The sequence below is a fragment of the Protomyctophum parallelum genome (genome assembly GCF_964188405.1).
Source record: "Protomyctophum parallelum genome assembly, chromosome: 2".
NCBI lineage: Eukaryota > Metazoa > Chordata > Actinopteri > Myctophiformes > Myctophidae > Protomyctophum > Protomyctophum parallelum.
In genome coordinates, this window is record NC_139699.1 from 13,415,635 (window position 1) to 13,432,979 (window position 17,345).

The following is a 17,345-nucleotide window of genomic DNA, read 5'->3' on the forward strand; positions in this document are numbered from 1 at the left end:
CCTGAATAATAACTTAAAACGTATAAATGATTAGTTTGGTCAAAACATATTACCGGTACTTGTTTGTCCGAAGCACAACATATTCATTCATCTTTTTTTGGCTGCACAAATGCTAGCCTTTTCCCAATAATGTATGTTATTGCAAATTAGGTGAAGCCTTGAAAAATATTAAAAGGGTGCAAGTGATATTTTGGGATAGTGTGTTCGAGCTCTATTCGTAGAGATCACTTTATGTAGCCTACTTAGATAGCATTTTATACACTTATAGCATGCGACATAGACAGCACTAGAATTGCATTTTATATAGTCATAGCACTTTATGTATAGTAGCCTATAGATGCAGTTTAATAATATAGATATTCCACTGTTACGTTCTTAGCTTACCCATGTTTCATGATAACGTCTTTGTATATATGTGATGTATTGCCATGCTTTTTGTTCTTGCTTAATGTAAATCGCTCTGGATTAAGAGCGTCTGATAAATGCCTAAATTGTAATCATTGCTACGTAGCCTATAGAGTGTTTGATCAATGAGACCTCCAGCTCCTAGTAAATATAAAATACTCTTTCAGTTCAGGATAGCCTACAAATAAATAACTCATAACTCTAGTAACTCAAAATAAAATGACTTACAATCCATTCAGAAATGATAGAAAGTGAAGTATATAAAAAGCACATGACACACAGGCATAGTCAAAATGGCACAGCCATGCAGGTAACCGACACAACCAACACACAGGGATCAGAAGTCTCCAGAGTAAAGAGCTATAGCCTAAAGCAAGTTATAAAACAATCGCTAAAATTAAAAATATATACCCACTTTCAGACACTGACCTTGTTGAATGGTCGAACTCTGACGGCCACTTTAACACAATCCTTGCTCTGCATTTCTGCTGTTTTAGCCTTCATTGTGAAGGACCGACACCTACAAACACACCAACACCGCCACTAGGGGGCATGACATGGCACACCAAGAGTAACTGGAACCCTAGGCTGGTTACCTGATACCGCTTTCACTTTCATCAATTATCCAGCAGACACACTCCTTCACGTGCACACACAGACATCAAAGGGGGCTTTCAGCCCCTGCCCTTTTACCCGTCTGTAAAACAACTGCCTGATGAATGCAGCATTTAGTGAAAGAAGGTGGACTGGTTTCTGAACCGCCCACAGCCCCCCTTGAGACAGACTGGTTTCTGAACCGCCCACAGCCCTCCTATGAGACACAGACTGAGTAGACAAAAATGTGCTATTTTATGATAATTTGTGATCATAAAAATAGAATTGTGGAATTTATCATGAATGATCATTAGTGGACCAATTATATGACGAGAAAAGTGGTGAAGTGGTCTGGGCGGGAACCCCTTTTGGCATTTTAAGCATTATGTTATAGTTTAGCAGAGCTACCAACCTGCACACATTTTGTGTACCAACCACGCAATTCTAGGTGTCTATACGCCTAGAATTGCGTGGTTGGTACACAAAATGTGTGCAGGTTGGCAGCTCTGGTTTAGCTATTGAAAAATAACAATCTACAAGCTCATCATCATTTTTCGCCAGACTTCCCGGTCCTTCATTGCCAGCAGTTCCTGCTTAAAGATGCATGCTCATACAAGCTCAGTGCTGCGTTAGGAGCTTGTAGATCTGTTATTTTTGAAGAATTAGAGCGAAAGTTTTTATCTCAACTCTTTGCTTCTGGGGGGGGGGGGGGTCCCTGGAACAACATATTTTCAGATGGGGGCCGGCGGCCAATTGCATATATTTTTGGGGGTCCTTGACATGAAAATGTTTGAGAAACATGTGTTTTTCAGAAAACTGTCAGAATTTAGAAGTAATTTGTAAATGGGTTAAGTAGCATCATTACCGGCACACAAAACAAATACATATTTCATATTAATTGGTTCAATGCAAAAGGCAGGACAAAATTCAGAAGATACCCATTGTGTGTGTGCTTTATTGTCAGAGGAAAATATTAAATATCCATATCCAAGAATCCAGAGGTTAGAAAATAACTTGGGTTGTGGTTAGCGGGAGGCACAGGGTTACAGAAGACATACAGACAGTATCTCTAAGAGGATAAATCATATAAATATGAAATTCTTCACTCAGAATGTAGCCTATATGTGAGGTGAGTTATATCTGTGTTTATTCCTACTGTAGGTATACTGTCTTAATGCCATGCATTGGCTACTCCACTAGAATTCTTTAATTTGGTCTAAAAACAAAACAATAGTTGGAACAGAATCTTATCACTGCAGATCTGCTTTCTCTTTTAAGGGACAAATGGAATACAAAAATAGTCCAACTCCATTGGCAGTATAGTGTACAAGTCTGTATTTCAGAGAAGCCAAACTAAGACTCACTAAGACACTGGAACCATTTCAACACTCAAAAGTCAATAAATTCTCAACTTCTTGATTTATTTATTACTTAACTTTATTTGGAACGAATCAATAAAAACTATTTACACATTTATCCTCATTTAACATGTCAACCTGCTTCTATTTGTAAAATAGGAAAGAAAAACATCAGGCGGCAAAAACCAGTTTTTCTTTCGGGTTTTTTCCATTTTCTTGCAAACAGAAAGAAATGCAATAAAAGGGAATAAAACCTTGTTTTAATCCTCCTCATCATAGTTTCATCCTCCTAGTAACCGGTCTGTGAAAAGCCTTGTCTAGGATGCGCTTGCTCCTCTTGTCCAAGCCCGTGTTGGCCTTCTTCTGAGCCTGTGGTTCTGGTTGGAGGGGGGTGGGTGAGCCTACTGGGGAGAACAGGTCCAGGTCTTCTATGGTCAGTTCTTTTAGAGATGCCTTGGACCTGGAAAAAACACAATGATATCAATTATTATATTACTTGATATAGGAGGAAGTCATCATTAATCACACATTATAGTACCCAATATGCTGCTATACCTAGATCTCTATATGCGCTTTCCCTTCTTCTGGATTGGATTGATGCGACCATTTAACCCATTCTGGGCGGGAACCCCTTTTGGTGTCAGCATTATGTTATGCTTTAGCTATTGAAAAATAGCAAATCTACAAGCTCATAGCGCGCCACCGAGTGGCGCGCTACGAGCTTGTAGGTCTGCTATTTTTGAAAAATCGAAGAACGACTGACATAGAAACGTAGCTTTTTCAGAAAACTGTCAGGATGTAGAAGAACATTTTTAGAATCTGATCTCAGGTCAGAATGTTCATTTCTGGCCTGGCACTCAGACTGAATTTAGATTTCATTATTCAGGCTGAAAGTTTTCCCAATAGCAGTGTTGATTTCGTCGACTAAAACCCAAAAATACCTTTTCATTGATGAAAACTAAATGGAAACTACCGTAATTTCCGGACTATAAGCCGCACCTTTTTACCCATGATTTGAACCCTGCGGCTTATACAACGGTGCGGCTAATCTATGGATTTTTACAGCTAAAGCAGAGCCATCTAAGTCTGAGCTAACGTAACGACCACTAGGGGGCCTTCTAAATCTATCTATGGCCGGTCCATGCATGCAGGCTTTGCAGCTGTCGTTCTGATTGGCCAAAATTCACAACAGATGTTGTCAAAGTTACAAGTCTACACTGCCTCACGGATGGACGCCTTGTGAGCTTGTAGATCTGCTATTTTCTTTATACAAGAGACGTTTCTACGGAGCAGCATAGCATTAGCATGTTACGTTACTTTGGAATGGAGTTATATATTATAGGCACGGAGGAGAGGCCAGCGCTGGTTGAAAAACGATGGGATGTTATTCATTCAATTCATACAAGCCTAAATGTTCACATCAAGTTACAACCACAGTTCCTTTGGTCTTTATAATGGCTAGGTTATTTAATATTACATGCTAGGCTTGCTAGCTAGCAGGCAGTGATCACTTCACTCCGTTGCGACCATGGATAATATTGGGCAGAGTGAGGAGGGACTGTGTCTTGAATGCTGCCACTGCAGCCCACACGAGTGGCGGTGACGGCAAAATCCACGTAGAGTAGGCTTGTATATGATATGAAAACAATCAGCCAGGATGAATGGATTAGTACGTAGGTTGGAGAAGTAGTGGATCTCTATACTAAAATTAAGAAATAATAACATGACACAGAGACGGTCACTGCTTAATTAAATTAATTTAGGACCTTCCTTCTTGCAGATAATTTCGTTTCATTAAACACATTTCTCCTGATTTAGCCCATTTTTTGTAATGGCATCATCATGCTATTATGCCCGTGGATATGCAGAGTGAACTTAACAATGATAAATTAATATGATAATACTTTTTATATAATCAGTATAATAGTGGGGCGAGATGGAAAAGGGGTGACCGTGCGGAAACCTTTACATATGGTAATTAAACATTAAAACACCTGCGGCTTATAGTCCGGTGAGGCTTGTATACGTACATATTTGGGATTTTCCCTACATTTGGCTGATGCGGCTTATATTCAGGTGCGCCTTATAGTCCGGATTTTTTTTTTTTTTTTGTTAAGATATTTTTTTGCGGCTTACGCCTTTTATTGATTTTTGAAGGGACAGACAGTAGGCTGACAGGAAACGGGAGAGAGATGGGGGGATGACATGCAGTAAAGGCCGTGTCAGGTCCGGGAGTCGAACCCGCGGCACACTGCGACTGGATTACCAGTCCGGTGCCCAGACCGTTACGCTACGGCCTGGGCCTATAGTCCGGAAATTACGGTAAATAAAAACTAAGCTATGATGAATAAAACTATGGCTAAATGTATTGACAATTTCGTCAACAAATAAAAACTAGACTAAAATGTTAGGAGGGGACTAGTGGACAAGAGATCCAGTACAAGTCATTTTACACTTGGTTGCATGCAATACAATACAATTTAGTCGACTAAAATCGTATGATATTTAGTCGACTAAAACTAGACTAACACTAAAAACGGCGGTGAAAAGTTGGCTCGTCCGTTCACTGACTGATTTATAAACGGCTTCGAGTCAGTGTTACTTCCATGTTGCGTAGCACTGTCCAATCTTTGGTATTTTTTACCGTTCATGTATGCTCTGCGGGCAGCAGCATCTGTAGGCTATTTTGTCACGATCGCGTTCATGTCAAAATGAAAAGATGATGTTATCCAGGTAGGACAATATAGAACACATAGGTCTATTATCATCACAGCAGCCAGCAGCAGTTTGGCACATCATCAGAATACAATCTGCATTACCTTCCACGTGAACCTTCTCCTCCTCCAACAACTCGTTAACGTTCTCATGTTAGTTTGTTACTTATTTTCTGAGCCATGCAAATAAACAACAACCCGCACTGACCGGAGACGGAGTCTGGGCACATGAACCTCTCCGTCACGGAGATGTTCATGTGCCCCGCGCGTAAAGCTAAACCAGAAACAGCCAACAGGACAGTCATTGCGTCAGCACGGATGTAGCCTCGGAAACCCAGACGTTTTATTTCCAGCACGGAGGTGAGGGGGATATTGTTGGTTTTTAATTAAGGGCACGTTCTGAATGCAATGCAAACTAATAGGCGAGGTGCATATATGCAAAGGGAAAGAATGACTTCTGTCCGTGACAATGATCAATGCTACAATTTGAATTCTGTACACACGCACACATAGAGCAAAATGGGGATTTTTTGTTTCTTTTTTTTTTACTTTCTACTTCTCCTAATCTGAATCGACTTGTGTTAATACGTGAATGCCCTAATTGACGTTGGAAATATTGGGAACGACGGATGTGCATAATTCAAGTACATTTTATAACCTTCACTTTGTTTTCAGTAAATAACTTCATTACCGCCGTCAACCAGTAGATGTCCTACTTGGCACTCCAAGTACTGGGTTATAACTTAAGCTATGCAGCCATGATGTTACAACGAAATAAGAGCAAGATTGGTTGGTCTACAGATTGACAACATGGTGTAATGTTGTCTACAGATTGACAACATGGTGTAATGTCTACAGATTGACAACATGGTGTAATGTTGTCTACAGATTGACAACATGGTGTAATGTTGTCTACATATGGTGTAATGTTGTCTACAGATTGACAACATGGTGTAATGTTGTCTACAGATTGACAACATGGTGTAATGTCTACAGATTGACAACATGGTGTAATGTTGTCTACAGATTGACAACATGGTGTAATGTTGTCTACAGATTGACAACATGGTGTAATGTTGTCTACAGATTGACAACATGGTGTAATGTTGTCTACAGATTGACAACATGGTGTAATGTTGTCTACAGATTGACAACATGGTGTAATGTTGTCTACAGATTGACAACATGGTGTAATGTTGTCTACAGATTAACAACATGGTGTAATGTTGTCTACAGATTGACAACATGGTGTAATGTTGTCTACAGATGGTGTAATGTTGTCTACAGATGGTGTAATGTTGTCTAGCACTCGTATTCATACGGTTCAATTTCTTTCAATTTCCTTTCTAGAAAACACACTAATACAACTATGATGATTATGTTTGTGTATCCATGAGGCCATAAAAGTCTTACTTGGCAGTTTGTTTGTTAGTTGCCTTGGTTTTAGTGGGTGTTGGTTTCTCCAAATCTTTAGAAATATCTTCATCCTGAAAACATACAAACTCAGTTTAATACTATTAATCATTAAAGTCATATATATTTATCCTCCGAAAAAAGTGTATTGGGACATCCCTACTGTAAATGCTTCAATCCAATCATTGCAATAATCACGTTATTAGTGTGCGTGATCAATACTTTAGCGTTCACACTAAACACTCACTTGCTGAGCGATGGAGACGGCTGTTCTTTTCCTTCGAGTAGCAGCAGGAAGAGACTCCATCTCTACAGGAAGCTTTGATCTGCGACCTGACAAAATGCCCACAGAAAACACACACACCTACCATTAGCTGATATGGTTCCTGCCTCGAATTTGGTACAGAGTGACGTAGAGGGTGCGCTGTGACTGGCCAGTCGCTGTGATTGACAGCCTACACCTAACCCTAACCCTAACCTTAACCTCAGTAAAACTATACCTAAACCTAACCTTAACCTCAGTAAAACTATACCTAAACCTAACCCTAACCTCAGTAAAACTATACCTAAACCTAACCTCAGTAAAGTATACCTAAACCTAACCTCAGTAAAACTAACGCAGTGGCTGGGGGGCGTTTCCAAGAACCCGAAAGCGAGCCAGATACCTTATTAGCCTACCATTATGACCCCTAACACAACCACATGGCATGATGGATGAATTAAGCAATATTATATTACACGAGAGGGTGTGGGTTAACGTGGTTATTGCCACGACAGGGATGGGGTCAGGAACGAGATGAAGTCGAGTTCCGCAAGCATCACTGAAGTGGCAATAATCACGTATAATGAATTATAACTCAACTACAACCACATGGCATGATGGACGAATAAACCAACGACTGGGTGAAGGTCACAGACCTCTCGTGGACCTTCTAGAAGGCGACATGGAGTCCTGGTCCGGTTCTGGATCCAAGATGCTCTCTGTGGACACAGCTGTAGGAGAAGGAGCCTGAATGGCCGCCGCCGCCGACATAATCCTTTTCTTACTGGCCCCTCCCATCTCTGTGATGACCACTCCTTCAACTGGAAACGTTGTCAAATGTTAACATAAACATATCGTTGCCGTCGGATGGAAAGCTTGTATGTCTTATTGATTGAATACATTATGAGCAGACTTAGCAGTGTGTTAGTTCTAAGAAGAATTTAAAGTCAAGAAAGCATATGGCTTGTTTCCATTGGGGTTCTTTGTACTGAATTAATTGACGCATTAGTCGAACAAAAAAGAATTGTTCTAACTTTCAACGGCTCCAATGCAGAATATATATATTCATTCACAAGCTCTTGTTAGTACTTTTCATTGGTTCAATATTTATAAAACACAGACACAAAGAAACAACCAACAGCACACTTTAACACCCCGATCGCCCAGGACGAAGTTTACCGTCCTTTCTATTACTAACACCCAGCACGAAGTTTTATCCAAAATACGAAGATTATTGATATCAACCGATCACATCGCTCCACAGCGCCTGTTGCACAATACTCGATGTTGTGCAACAGTGGGACGTCATCCGTCATCCATATATGGGGGACAAGGGGAGAGCAACGAACTCATGCTTCCTTCATGCCTGAGTGTCCAAGTTGCTCCTTTACACCTGACAGGGGGGAGTTTCCCTGGTTGGACGTAGCGCGTGGAAGGAACACGTTATTCCAACCAGTTCCTTTCCCCTCCATCAGGCGCCCCGGCTGGCCAGGGGGAGGCAGTTTAGTGACCAGGATTACTGCATGTTTTTTGTGAGGGTACCTACCCTAGGGGACACGGGAAGAACATGCAAACTCCACACAGAAAGGCCCTTTCGCCAACCCCGCCTTCGGGTATGGGCACTGATGACGCGGAGGAGGAAACACGCTGCCAGCACCCACAGCGTCCCGAGCGGGAATCGAACCCAGGACCTTCTAGCTGTGAGGTGACAGTGTTTTGGCTACATTTAGCTGCTACAGCCACATCCGAGATAACATCCAGTCCGTCGCTAATAGTGCTCCGCTGCTATAAATCGCTGGGCGCTATGATTTAATAACCCCGGGCAATCGGAGTGTTACCATTTCAATCTCATGCTAAATGTCCCCAAACTGAGCTCACCTTGGTGTTTCTGCTGTTCATCTCTCAGTCTCCTGATGAGGGCGTCGGCCACAGGCGTCTCAGACTCCGCCTCCAGAGGAGCGTCCAATAAGGGCAGGATCCACAGTTTGCTCCTGGTTTGTTTACGCACGTTTGTGATTGGTCGGACACCACTGTCGGACTCGGGCAGGTTTTTATTGGGCGTTCCGCTCAGTTTCCTCCTGGTCCGAGAAGGCGAGAGAGGGACTAAGCGGACCTGGGCGTCGGAGGGAAACACAACAAGTCATCTACATAATCAACATTAGATTATTTTACTTACTTTGGACTATATATTTAAAAGGATCTCATGGGTTATGGTTTCAAGCATCAATAGTCCTCATTGTTTGATTGTTCATAAATACATCACATTTGCCTATTGAATAAAAGTAGATTTGAATAATTTGTGTGTCTAACATGTGATTAAGATAATTCAATTTGTAGTCGTACGAGTTTTAGCCAATTCATTGTGACTGTCATTCTACTACCTGTAGCCGTTTATGATAAACACAATTATATGAAAAATGTTTGCTTATGATTTTTGCATCTTGGATACCTGAGGATTGAGGTCCAGGTTATCTGCAGGCTGGTTCTCTGCTGCTCTGCGCCTGGTGGTTACTTTGGGGGTGTTGACGGGTTGAAGGTCCTCTTGGACCTTGGCAGGCGTCTGCTTCACAGACCTGCGGGTCTGATGGGTCTTGTTGGTTGCCTGACGTTTAGCCGGAGTCTGGATCCCAGAGCTGGCCTGCAGGGCATCATCGTCTTCTTCATCGTTCATGTGCTCCACCTCCTCCACCCGTTCCTTTTCTTCAACCGATGACGGCACATCCTCAGCATTACTGCGATTCCTCCTCCTGGTGGTTGGAACCTTCTGAGAGGCCCTGCGTTTGGCTGGGGTGCTCAGAACGGGGATGTCGACCTCCTCTTGCGGTTGGACGTTGTGGGGTCTACCTCTTCTACGAGCAGGTGAGGCAGAAGCCACAGAATCCGTGTCCAGACCCTCCTCCTCCACCTCCTCATCCTCCTCCTCGTCCTCCAGGACAGGCGAGATGAAGGTCACAGTCTTCCTGGCCCTTGTGGTCCTCCGTGTGGGTGTTGTGACGGCCGTCCTTTTCCCCCTCTTAGAGGTGGACAGTTCAGGCCCGTTGGACTTCTCTTCCCGTTGATCCTGGACCGACTCAGGCTCCCTTTTATCAACCACCTCCCTGTTGTCATCCACAGCCTCGGCTGTGACCTCGTGGTCCGCACGTTGATCTTCAGCCATGTTCGTTGTGGGTTCCGACATGTTTTTGTCCTCTTCTTCTTTGTTCTCCTTCTGTGCCGTGTTGATTTCTCCAGGTTCTTTACCCTTGTCGTCCTTGAGAAGAGGTTTGGAGGTCTCCGTCTTTCTGCTCCTTGTAGACCTACGTGTGGGTGTCGACATCACAGCCTTCCTGCCCCTCTTAGGGGTGGACTTCACTACCTTTTCTCCAGGTTTGTCCTGGTCCGACTCGGGCCCCTCCGGTTTATCCTCTCCATCTGTTGTCCTGCATGTCTCGTTACTCTCCTCAACCACCTCTAGATGTTCTTCCACAGCTTCAGCTGTGACCTCGTGGTCTGCATGTTGATCTTCAACCACGTTTGTTGTGGGTTCTGATATGTTTCTATCCTCTTCCTGTGCCGTGTTGTCAATTTGTCCAGATTCTTCAAAGGACTGCTCCTTTCCATCCAGTTCTGGGATGGGTTCTTCCACTTGGGTCGATTCAAAGTCTGTAGCAGTTTCAGGTTCTTCCACAACCATCATCACAGGCTCCACTGTGTCTGGGCTGATCTCAGAACACTCATGCATCTGGTCAATATGGGGTTCTGGACCACTGGAGCTGATCTCAGAACGCTCATGCATCTGGTCAATATGGGGTTCTGGACCACTGGAGCTGATCTCAGAACGCTCATGCATCTGGTCAATATGGGGTTCTGGAGCACTGGAGCCACACAAGACAGACTGAGCCTTGTTTACTTCTGCAGCAGTCCATCCAGCGATTTCTATTCCATCCAAGCTGTCAGTCTCAGAGGGAGCATCTTCCAACAGGGCCGTCGCAGGAGCATCTTCCAACAGGGCCGTCGCAGGAGCATCTTCAGACATGGGAGCTTCTTCAGACACAAGAGGTTCTTCAGACACGAGAGCTTCTTCAGACACAGGAATGTCTTCAGAGACAGTTACGTCTTCAGATAGGGGAGCATCTTCAGAAAGAAGAACGTCTTCAGAGACAGGTACGTCTTCAGAGACAGGTACGTCTTCAGAGACAGGTACGTCTTCAGAGACAGGTACGTCTTCAGATAGGGGAGCATCTTCAGAAAGGAGAACGTCTTCAGAGACAGCTACGTTTTCAGACACAGTTGCGTCTTCAGACACGAGTACGTCTTCAGACACGAGAGCTTCTTTAGACACAGGAATGTCTTCAGACACAGGAGCATCTTCAGAGACAGTTACGTCATCAGAGACAGTTACATCTTCAGATAGGGGAGCGGCTTCAGAAAGGAGAACGTCTTCAGAGACAGGTACGTTTTCAGACACAGTTGCGTCTTCAGACACAAGTACGTCTTCAGACACGAGAGCTTCTTCGGAAACAGGAATGTCTTCAGACACAGGAGCATCTTCAGAGACAGTTACGTCATCAGAGACAGTTACATCTTCAGATAGGGGAGCGGCTTCAGAAAGGAGAACGTCTTCAGAGACAGGTACGTTTTCAGACACAGTTGCGTCTTCAGACACAGTTGCGTCTTCAGACACAAGTACGTCTTCAGACACGAGAGCTTCTTCGGACACAGGAATGTCTTCAGACACAGAAGTGTCTTCAGACACAGGAATGTCTTCAGACACAGGAGTGTCTTCAGACACAGGAATGTCTTCAGACACAGGAGTGTCTTCAGACACAGGAGTGTCTTCAGACACAGGAACGTCTTCAGACACGAGAGTGTCTTCAGAGACAGGAGTGTCTTCAGACACAGGAATGTCTTCAGAGACAGGAGTGTCTTCAGACATGGGAGCATCTTCAGACACAGGAGCATCTTCAGACACGAGAGCTTCTTCAGACATGGGAGAGTCGTGGTTGTCTGCGCCAAGGTTAATGACCTCTGACTGGGTCACAGATCCAGTCCATCCGGCTATCTCTATTCTATCCAAGCTGTCAGTCTCCGAGGGAGCATCCTCCGACAGGGCAGCGTCTTCGGCCAGAGGAGCATCTTCGGCCGGGAGAACGTCTTCCGACAGCGGGGAGTCACGATTGTCTCCATCAGTAATAATAACCTCCGACTGGCCCACAGATCCACGGTCAGCTACGTCTGCAGGAGGCTGGGTGGAGGGAGGAGGTTCCAGGTCATTCTCCACAGACCCAGGGTCAGCGACCTCTGCAGGAGGCTGGGTGGAGGGTGGTGGTTCCAGGTCATTCTCCACAGATCCAGGGTCAGCAACCTCTGCAGGAGGCTGGGTGGAGGGTGGAGGTTCCAGGTCATTCTCCACAGATCCAGGGTCAGCGACCTCTGCGGGAGGCTGGGTGGAGGGAGAAGGTTCCAGGTCATTCTCCAGAGGTAACGTGTCGGCCTCTGAGTCCACGTCCAACTGCAGGGAGAAGCTGCTGCTGCTGACCTCCGTCTCCCTGGGTTGGTGCAGCAGACCGAGGTGGTCGTCATGCTCCTGGTCCTCCACCAGCTCCAGGGGAACCAGGAGCATCGTGGAGGGTTGGAGGTTCATGTAGGAGGAGGTCCCATCCTCCTGCTCCTCCGCCGCCACGTCATCTCCATCCATACTTCCATCGTCTGTCCCCAGTCTCACCACCACCACCTCTCCTTCCATCTCTCCATCTACAATCTGGACGCGGGGGAAATGCAGAATGGTGAGAATAATGGTACAGAGGATGATCAAAATAAAAGTGTATTTTCTATTCGTTCTCAACCTGTGACACAGAAATAAGTCTGTTGGTTGAAGACACCAGTTTGAAACTTCATTTTACAAATATGTTCGGTTCAGGTACAATTTGTGGGGGGGGGAGGGATTTATTTTATTTCACGGTTCAATATGCACTGTGAACTGTGCCAATGTACTGTAAGCCGGTATAACCACGTTCACGACGTGAACCTTCTCCTCCTCCTCTTCCCCCCCCCCCCCCTCCTCCTCTAACAACTCGATAACGTTCTCATGTTAGTTTGTTACTTATTTTCTGAGCCATGCAAATAAACAACATCACGCACTGACCGGAGAGATTCATGCGTCGGGCACGTAAAGCTAAACCAGAAACAGGACAGTCACTGCTTCAGCACGGAGGTACAATTAACCGTTTCTCTGCGGGAACGGGAGAATCACGTGGTTCGATTCCCAGCGCTCCGATGCGGGAAAGGGAGATTTACGTTTACTGTATGTTTTTATTGATAACTTTCAATAACCTTTCTACACACCCGAGCACTTTACCTACTAGCACTGGACGGTAGCACAACACTCCGATCACGTGATCACAAAAAAAAGAAAAAGATGCCTCTTCCCCCTCCCTTCCTGAAACTCAGGACGGGAGGGGTCAAATGCTCACTATGACACAATGACACATTGCGAGCGTAGCTACTAGCTAGCCCTTAGCCAGATCACATTTCATGACATCCGATCGTATCTAGCTAGGCAGAGCTGTTTCTCACTCCCCCCCTGCATGTCTCAGGGGAGGGAGGGCCCCTGTTTGCTCGCGAGGAGGCGTCTTTGTGTAGACTGTTTCTGTCAGAACATGCTCGGACTTGTTCCCATAATAGACACGGCACGGATCTAACGTCTGGTCTCTCTTCCTTCATTCATTGCCGAGGGACGAAACGGTTATTTTGTTATGATGATGTATTTACAAGACGCACGCGCCGCTGTTCTGACTTTACAAGTCAACAACAACCTCGGCGAGCCAAGTTGGAACGATACACTGTACACAGCGACAGATCACAGATGGATAAATAATGACAATGGATAAATAATGACAATGCGTCTTCGCATCGTTCCGTCTGCTTGCCGGGGGTCTTGATCCGTCATCATCATAATCTTCATAAAAAATAAACAAAACAGTAGTAACGTAGCCCCAATATGTTCCATCGGTCCCATGCTCATTCTTTAGCTCATACAAAAGCCATTTAGTCACAGACATTGACAGGCAGATATACAAATGAACACAAATTATTTCCTATACATACCATACACCAGGGTTCCCCAATTAATTTTCCCCAAGGGCCATATTTTGACTAGCGTACCAGGCTGGGGGCCGAGTCTGCACGCGCGAGGTCGAGGTCTTGCCCTGAAAATTCATTTTCAGGGCAAGACCCCATTTGAAAAGGATGCCCAGTTTGACATGCATAGGCTACTGACCCACATTTAATGCCATTTATATCTGGGACCCTTTAAAAAAAAAAAAAAAAAAACATTTTTTTTTGTGGAAATTCTTTCATGGGCCACAAGTGGGCGCTATGAGGGCCGCAAATGGCCCGCGGGCTGCCTATTGGGGAACCCTGCCATACACCGAATGTATGTAAAATCACACCCCTGTGAAGTGAGCAGTGCAACAGTTGCACTGCTCACTTCACAGGGGTGTGATTTTTATTATTATTACAGTATTAGTTTTTTTCTTATGAAAGCAGAGAGTCTTCTGTTTCATACGGTATATAGTATGTACATGTCGCTATAGGCCTTATTTTGTGAATAATAGTTGTTCAGGTCCATGCTTTCTCTAAAGTTCTCTCTGGTGGCCGCAAGCTGCATTCAATAAACAATTACTGACAAACTGTACATGGGATCAATGTGTATATTGATTTCCTCCTAAAAGTAGACATTGAGGGCTTTCATTCGGTGTATGGTATGTATAGGATATTATTTGTGTTCATATAAAAAAACTGAACTGAAATGTCTGTCAACTTTGACCTTCCATATCTCTGTTGTTTTTTCAAGCGAGCAGAGTGCAGGAAAAAGCAGGTGTTAGAAAAAGGTCAATATCTCCAGAATGAAAGATGGTAAAATCATGATTTTTTAAATTGAAGTGGACAAGTTGGGCTTTCTTTTGATGTATGCGGTGTGATTCTCGCTATAAGAGAACAGTTTGCTGTGGGCCCCGAAACAGTTCCTTCGTCCAATGTTAATCCCTTAGCATAGCCCAAGACAGTCAAGCAGAATAGTCTAGCAGCAGGAGTGTTAAAGTTAATTGTGACGACTCTAGCCAGTTTGAGATGTTCTCAAATTGCTGCGCAGCTGCCATGCAGTGTCATCATTTGGAAGATCGTTAATGTATATGGTGAACAGCAGCGGTCCAAGTACCGACCCTTGGGGCACTCCCAAGGGTCGGAGCAGAGTTGATTTCTCCCCATTGACCCCGACACACTGTTGTCTCCCTCCCAGATATGACTTAAACCACTGTATAACTTCTGCCGACATTTTAAAGTGCTTTAACTTGGACAACAAGACTCCATGATTGACAGTGTCAAAGGCCTTTTTTAGGTCCAAGAACACTGTCCCCACAACATGTCCCCTGTTGTAATTGTTATATGGGTAAATATGCGACTGGCATCAGGCATGTTGTGCCTTATTGACTCAAAATCATGTATGTTGTATACAACCACGGACAGGGGATGGTGTTACAACCACGGACACAATAAATGTGACACCAGTTGTTTGCCGTATACAACGCTGACGAAGGCAGCGCGTTCGTTGTGTGCCGCTTGTTTTCCGCATGCCATACCTAACCTACCTAGTAAAATAAATAAGTGCCTTAAAAGATATTGCCGTGAATGCTGGTTTTCTTCTGGGTTTAAAATGTCGTGTCTGATTAAAGTGAGTGAGACGAGATGGAGTCGTGCATGCTGCCTCCTATTAGAACATGACCGTTACCTTCAGACCCGTTTCAGGGGGAACCAATGACAGCACGGCCGCCTCCTGCTCTGATAGGTAGTGGGTGTGGTCCAGGAAGAGATCGGGGTGTGGGTGTGGCTTGAGAGCAGGGACCTCCTCTATGATCTCCACCTCGCTGCCAGAGTCCTCCTCCTCTTCCTCCTCTTCATCTTCCTCCTCCTCTTCTTCAGTACCATCCTCCTCTTCCTCCTCCTCCTCCTCGGTCCCATCAGACTCAACATCCTCGTCCTCAGAGGCAGCGCTAGAAAGCTCCTCGCTGTCGTTCACAGTCACTACGGCTGGAAACACAGTCAGCAGGTTACAACACTGTTCTTCATTAAGACAGTCAGGTTACAACACTGTTCTTCATTAAGACAGTCAGGTTACAACACTGTTCTTCATTAAGACATTCAGCCGGTTACAACACTGTTCTTCATTAAGACATTCAGCAGGTTACAACAATGTTCTTCATTAAGACAGTCAGCAGGTTACAACACTGTTCTTCATTAAGACAGTCAGGTTACAACACTGTTCTTCATTAAGACAGTCAGCAGGTTACAACACTGTTCTTCATTAAGACAGTCAGGTTACAACACTGTTCTTCATTAAGACAGTCAGCAGGTTACAACACTGTTCTTCATTAAGACAGTCTGGTTACAACACTGTTCTTCATTAAGACAGTCAGCAGGTTACAACACTGTTCTTCATTAAGACAGTCAGGTTACAACACTGTTCTTCATTAAGACAGTCAGGTTACAACACTGTTCTTCATTAAGACAGTCAGGTTACAACACTGTTCTTCATTAAGACAGTCAGGTTACAACACTGTTCTTCATTAAGACAGTCAGCAGGTTACAACACTGTTCTTCATTAAGACAGTCAGGTTACAACACTGTTCTTCATTAAGACAGTCAGCAGGTTACAACACTGTTCTTCATTAAGACAGTCAGCAGGTTACAACACTGTTCTTCATTAAGACAGTCAGGTTACAACACTGTTCTTCATTAAGACAGTCAGGTTACAACACTGTTCTTCATTAAGACAGTCAGGTTACAACACTGTTCTTCATTAAGACAGTCAGCAGGTTACAACACTGTTCTTCATTAAGACAGTCAGGTTACAACACTGTTCTTCTTTGTTTCATGTTGTGAATGTGTGTGTAGCCTCTTACAGTGAGAGTCTGTGGCGCTGGGCTCTGTGTGCGTGTGTGTGTGTTAGGGATGTCAGTAACGGATAGTTTCCCAGCCGGTTAGCCGATAGGATTAACCGGGTCATTTAATAGGCTACCCCAAATGTAATATGCTACATAATTAAAGTTGGTAGACATTTATTTATGCTCCTTTTTTTAAAGACAAACAAAAAAGCAACATTTAACAATATAAATACATTGTTGTAGGCTTCTGGCTTAATCATCAATAAACAACGCATCGCATCTGCATGCATCTGCGCGTCTACAGTACAGAGGTCCGCCGGTTCTAGTCCAACAAAACATAAATAAATCCAGTCCAGATCTGAGCAACCTATACCTATAAAGCCACTGGACGCATGGGCTAAGCCTTTTTTTATTATTAAGGAAGATCAGCATGCATGTCACCGTGTTCCGTTTGTTGACTTTTCGCTGACGAGAAAACCCTCAAACATCGATAGCACATGGCTAACTTGATAGCCGTAAAAGCCATGCCAGTGTGGGGACTCGGGAGACGGATAGGAGGAGGAGGAGGAACCGGCAGCGGCTGTAAACGTTCTCCCTCCAGGCCAAATGGCCAATAATGGATTTAATAATGTAGGTCCCTGCATTTATACGGTCGACATGTGTTCATCTCGTCTCGCTG

General features: G+C 44.3%; 2 protein-coding genes across 2 annotated transcripts in view; both read right to left on the minus strand.

Annotated features, from left to right (window-relative positions):
- The window catches only part of kif28 (kinesin family member 28), a gene marked incomplete at both ends in the record, with an annotated part of 37,455 nt that extends 36,546 nt beyond the window's left edge, over nucleotides 1–909 (minus strand). Inside the window, one exon of the mRNA XM_083759203.1 lies at nucleotides 835–909. Within this exon, the coding sequence (XP_083615329.1) occupies nucleotides 835–909 (75 nt within the window). The remainder of the gene's footprint in view (nucleotides 1–834) is intronic.
- Nucleotides 910–1,937: 1,028 nt separating this feature from the next.
- ahctf1 (AT hook containing transcription factor 1) overlaps nucleotides 1,938–17,345 on the minus strand; it is a 56,224-nt gene continuing 40,816 nt past the window's right edge. Inside the window, exons 35-41 of the mRNA XM_083759956.1 lie at nucleotides 15,514–15,812; nucleotides 9,196–12,486; nucleotides 8,625–8,859; nucleotides 7,403–7,567; nucleotides 6,732–6,817; nucleotides 6,485–6,558; nucleotides 1,938–2,817 (exon numbers count right to left, since the gene is read on the minus strand). Of these exons, the coding sequence (XP_083616082.1) occupies nucleotides 2,631–2,817; nucleotides 6,485–6,558; nucleotides 6,732–6,817; nucleotides 7,403–7,567; nucleotides 8,625–8,859; nucleotides 9,196–12,486; nucleotides 15,514–15,812 (4,337 nt within the window). The 3' untranslated portion in view covers nucleotides 1,938–2,630. The remainder of the gene's footprint in view (nucleotides 2,818–6,484; nucleotides 6,559–6,731; nucleotides 6,818–7,402; nucleotides 7,568–8,624; nucleotides 8,860–9,195; nucleotides 12,487–15,513; nucleotides 15,813–17,345) is intronic.